We start from the raw sequence: 4159 nt of genomic DNA, 5'->3' as shown, positions 1-4159 counted from the left end.
GGGGGGGGGAGAAGAAAAGGAAAAAAAAAAGCCAACCTTCCCCTCAGCCACAAGCCAGAATTTTTAGTGACACCTTGTTAACCTGTTTCACCTGGGAGGAAGGGGGAGGGAATCAAACACAGAAGTTGGAAACTAATTTTGAGATGCATGAACTGCACACCTTTCCCTTCACAGACTACAGTCTAGATATCAAGAGCTATAAAAAACAAACCAAGTTAAACTTTTAAAGCAATCATTAAATCCCAAAGATTAAGCCATGCTAACTCCTTTTGAGTTCCACAGCACACACACACTGGGACATGAAACCCAGCTGAAAACGGGTTAAGTTGCTTCCCTAATTTGCCCTTCTGGGGCTAGTTCTACACTACAGTTTTTTGTCATCAAGTGGAACTAATGTGGGGTAGGTGGAGATGCAATCTCCCTCTGATACTGCTATGTGGACAAAAGCCCCTATTTTAGGGGCTGAGATGAAAGCATGACTACACTTTCACTCTTTGGCTTATCTGGCCCAGTGGAAGGCTGGAACAAACTAGACTGGAAAGAGCATGGTTTGATATCAGTCTCTCATCCACTAGGAGCATTTACATCTTGCTGAAACACTTCTAATGTAAAACCAGCTTAGGTCCAGCCACAGTTCTTCTGTGCCCATCTCTTACTGCTGCTGCTTGCATAGGGTGCACACAACTGAGTTCAAAAGCTCAGCTGAATTTCTGCTCCTTCTCTTAGGCTTCTGATACAGACAGGTCCACTGAAACACTCCCTGCTCAAATCCTCCTGTTTACCATTTCCTCTCCTTTTTAGGATCTGCTGCTCATCTTCCAATTGCCCACCCTCTTCTTCATTCTGCTCCCTTCTCCTTCCCTCCTCTTAGTTTTTCATTCACCGCCTCCCTCTCCCAGGCCTCAAATTCCCTCTCCATGGAAATAATCTGGAACTTCTTTTAAATTTGATTTTATTTATTTTTTCTAGTTTACACTAGAATGATTTATTTCTATATCAGATGATATCTCAGACCCTTCCTTCTATCATGATTTTGTCTTTACTCACCTCACATCATTAATCCTCACTTTTACTCTTTACATATTATGCTTTACCTCTCACAGCATTCATTCAGCCTCAATTTTTTCTTACTAGAGACCTCAATCTCCCCTCCTCCCTCCTTGAAAAGCAGAAACAGCATCCTTGAGTTTATTTTGGGGATCTAAAAGAACCTATATATATAGACACTGGCTACTCATACTCAGAAAAAAAGATGCCAATACTGATCTCCAACTCCCTCCTATCCTTCATTTACTCCCTCCTGTCCTCCATTAGAGGAGGGCCAATTTGGATAACAAGATAGGTCTTAGTACTAACCCTCCCTCTAGCAAAGTGAAAAGATTAGGGATAGAAATAAGTCCCTTCAGTACCCAATTTCCAGACCCTGTGATATTAGGCTCCAAAGAACTCCAAGCTGAAGAAAATTCCCTTCTCCTCTTTAACATGGAAGAGGGCAGGAATTAATCAGAATGCAGACCATAGTCAAATTGAATCTGCTAAAGCAGGATATAATGAGAAGAGCAGACATATTCTCTAATGTCTCACAGGTACTCACATTTTTTGCTCTGTTTTTCCACTTCAGCCTTTAATCTCTTGTATTTGTCTGTTCGGTAAACCAACACCCAAGTTATACCTGAAATAAACATCCACCATGTCACTAGGTAAGAAAAGTCTTCTTGCAAGAAATAAGAATATGAGTTAGAGAATATATATGTAATGATTACATGTTATGTCTACAAAACCACATTATAATACAACAAAGGTCCCCAAAATCACCAGCAAGCCACATCACTTTCCTATGAAACCTTGTTTCAAGTTTCCATGTAGCACCAGTGCCTATAAATGACTCTGAAAGTTACCAGCCATCTTACTGAGCTCTGCTATTCTGTGGGACTTATGTAGTCCCTCCTTGCTTACACTTACCAGCTGTCACTCTTCTTAAAACTGGAAGTTGATTAAGGCAATAAACATCTTTTTGTTCTGCATTTTCACAGGAATTAAGGTGAGAAGCATAAACCTAGGTCCTACCAGGACCCAACCATTAGTAGTAATATATTTCGAAAAGGAGAACAGACATATTAGGCTGGAAGAGACCTCAAGGGATTCTCCAGTCTAACTCTTTGCACTAAAACTTGGTCAAGAATAACTGCATCAAAAGTGCTGGACCTCTGGCTTGTGAAAAGTTTAACCTGAGCTCTTATGCAAGGCCTTTGCTTCCTATTTGATAGCACAGGTCTGCTGCTGGGTCCCTGGGATACCCAGCTGCACAAAAGGGAATCCCATACATGCTCCTGAGATGAGCAGAGCTTTGTCCTGCAAGATGTAATCGATGTGTATAGCATCTTACCCCAAAGGCAATGCAGCAGGACTCCTACAAAACAAATACCATATTTTGCTTTGGAGTTTCCCTACTCCTGGTTTTCTAAAGACAGTGTCTTGTAGCTCTAGGATGCTAGAAGATTTTGGGATGTGGCTCAGGAGGAAGGAGCAGCCTCTGACTTTGACTATCCCCAAAGTTATCTGCCCAACCTGTCCTTAGAAACCTGCAGTAGCAACAATGTCACATATTCCTAGGTAACCTATTATTTTACCACCCTGCCATTTAGAAAGCTTTTTCAAACAGACAGTCTAAGTCATCTTAATTTTCATTTTTCAAATGTGGCTATTTTCTTCACATTCTTCCCACAATAGTCACAGAAACCACGAACGTCTGCTTTACAGAAACACACTGAATACTGTTATCACATCCTCCCATAACCTTTTTCCTTCTAGACCAAATACACCCAGTTCCCCCCACTTTGCCTCATAGGCCTGGTTTGGTCAAGCCCGCTCTCCTCTAGGCTTTCTATGCTCTGCCTGTAACCTCCTCCAGGTGCTCGGCCTCACACGGGCCTGACTAAAGAAAACCTTTTTCATCCCTTCACTCTTCTGCTTGCAGCCCAACACAGGCTCTCCCAGCCCTCCCCGCTGCGCCGGGCCTGCCCTCTACGCCGCTACAGGAGAAGGGAAGCTGCCTCCTGCCAGTCGCTCCCAGCCCCTTCCGCGCCCCGCCGTGCCGACCCAGCAGAAAGCCGCCGAGGGCACCGCCGCGGCGCGGGCGCGGGTCAGCACCAGCCCTGGAGCCCCCCCGGCCCCAGCACCGGGCCCGAACCCCCGGGCCCAGCCGGTGCCGGCCCCGAGCGGCCGCGGAGGCGAAGCCGGCGACGCTGCAGCCCGCCCCGCGGCGGCGCTCACCCTCAGCCAGCAGCGCGGTGCACACGGAGATGAAGACGATGAGGAGGGTGTCGGCGAACATGGTGCTCATGGTGCCCCCGCCCGCCCCTTCTCCCGGGGCCGCCGCCGCGCACCCGGAAACCCACCCGCAACCCGGAAGTTACCGGAGGCCCCATCGCCTAGCAACCGCCGGAAGCGGCGCCCGACCTTCCGGGGAAGGGTGCTAGCCAATCGGCGTGGCGCTTGGACGGGAAGGGGTAAGGGCGAGGGGAGGGGGAAGTGTGAGCGGGTAGTGCTCTGATTGGGCGATCCGGCCGTCAGTATTGACGGCGGGGGCACGGCGTGGTCTTGCCACTGCCGGTACCCGCGGTGATGGCGGCCTGGTGCTGTTGGCGGGAGCCTATCATGGCGGTGGGGGTCGGAGCCCCGTCCCCCGGGCTCGGCCCCTTCCCGGGGAGCGCAGCCGGGGCCCGGCGCCTCCCCTGCAGCCAGAGGCGCTGCCGGCGTCCACCAAGGCCGCCGCCCGCCGGCCCAGGGCCCCTGCGGGCTCCCCAGCCTTTGCGCGGGTCCCCTCGGTGGGTGCTGCTGCTGCCCATGCCGCCCTCGCCCGGCTCCCTGGGTGACCAGGCCCCCATTCCAGCTGGTTTGAATCCGTTTCAAGGGGAAGGTTCAAAAGACATATCCCATGATTTAGGAGAAGGCAAATAAAATTCTTTTTGTTGAAAATGCCTACCACATTCACTTGTATCTCGACTCAGGGTAACCTTGTTTTTTTTAAATTGGACCCTTAGTTAATTTGCCATCACATCAATATCCTGTTAATGCAGAGCATCAGGCAGGACTGCTTCTCTAGGATGAAATGTTTATAAATTTCCCTTACCTGCACTGTATTAGCACTTGTTAGCTT

At 49.0% G+C, this 4159-nt stretch overlaps 1 protein-coding gene across 8 annotated transcripts in view; it reads right to left on the bottom strand.

Annotated features, from left to right (window-relative positions):
* Positions 1-3431, bottom strand: part of TMCO1 (transmembrane and coiled-coil domains 1) — a 19832-nt gene extending 16401 nt beyond the window's left edge. For 3 of the 8 annotated variants that reach the window (XR_003256467.1, XR_003256466.1, XM_026084623.1), the window contains exons 1-2: positions 3274-3429; positions 1595-1672 (exon numbers count right to left, since the gene is read on the bottom strand). Coding sequence is in view for 4 of the 8 variants with exons in the window: in XM_026084623.1 (XP_025940408.1) it covers positions 1595-1672; positions 3274-3343 (148 nt within the window). In the remaining 4 variants the exon portion in view is untranslated. Of the gene's footprint in view, positions 1-1594; positions 1673-3273 lie in introns of all 8 variants that reach the window. The other 5 variants (XR_003256469.1, XR_003256468.1, XM_026084621.1 and 2 more) reach the window with 4 other exon arrangements.
* Between the last annotated feature and the right edge of the window lie 728 nt (positions 3432-4159).

Source organism: Apteryx rowi, unplaced genomic scaffold (assembly GCF_003343035.1).
Source record: "Apteryx rowi isolate R43461 unplaced genomic scaffold, aptRow1 scaffold_65, whole genome shotgun sequence".
Classification (NCBI taxonomy): domain Eukaryota; kingdom Metazoa; phylum Chordata; class Aves; order Apterygiformes; family Apterygidae; genus Apteryx; species Apteryx rowi.
Note: the sequence above shows the minus strand (reverse complement) of the source record. Positions and strands in the feature narration are given on the sequence as shown.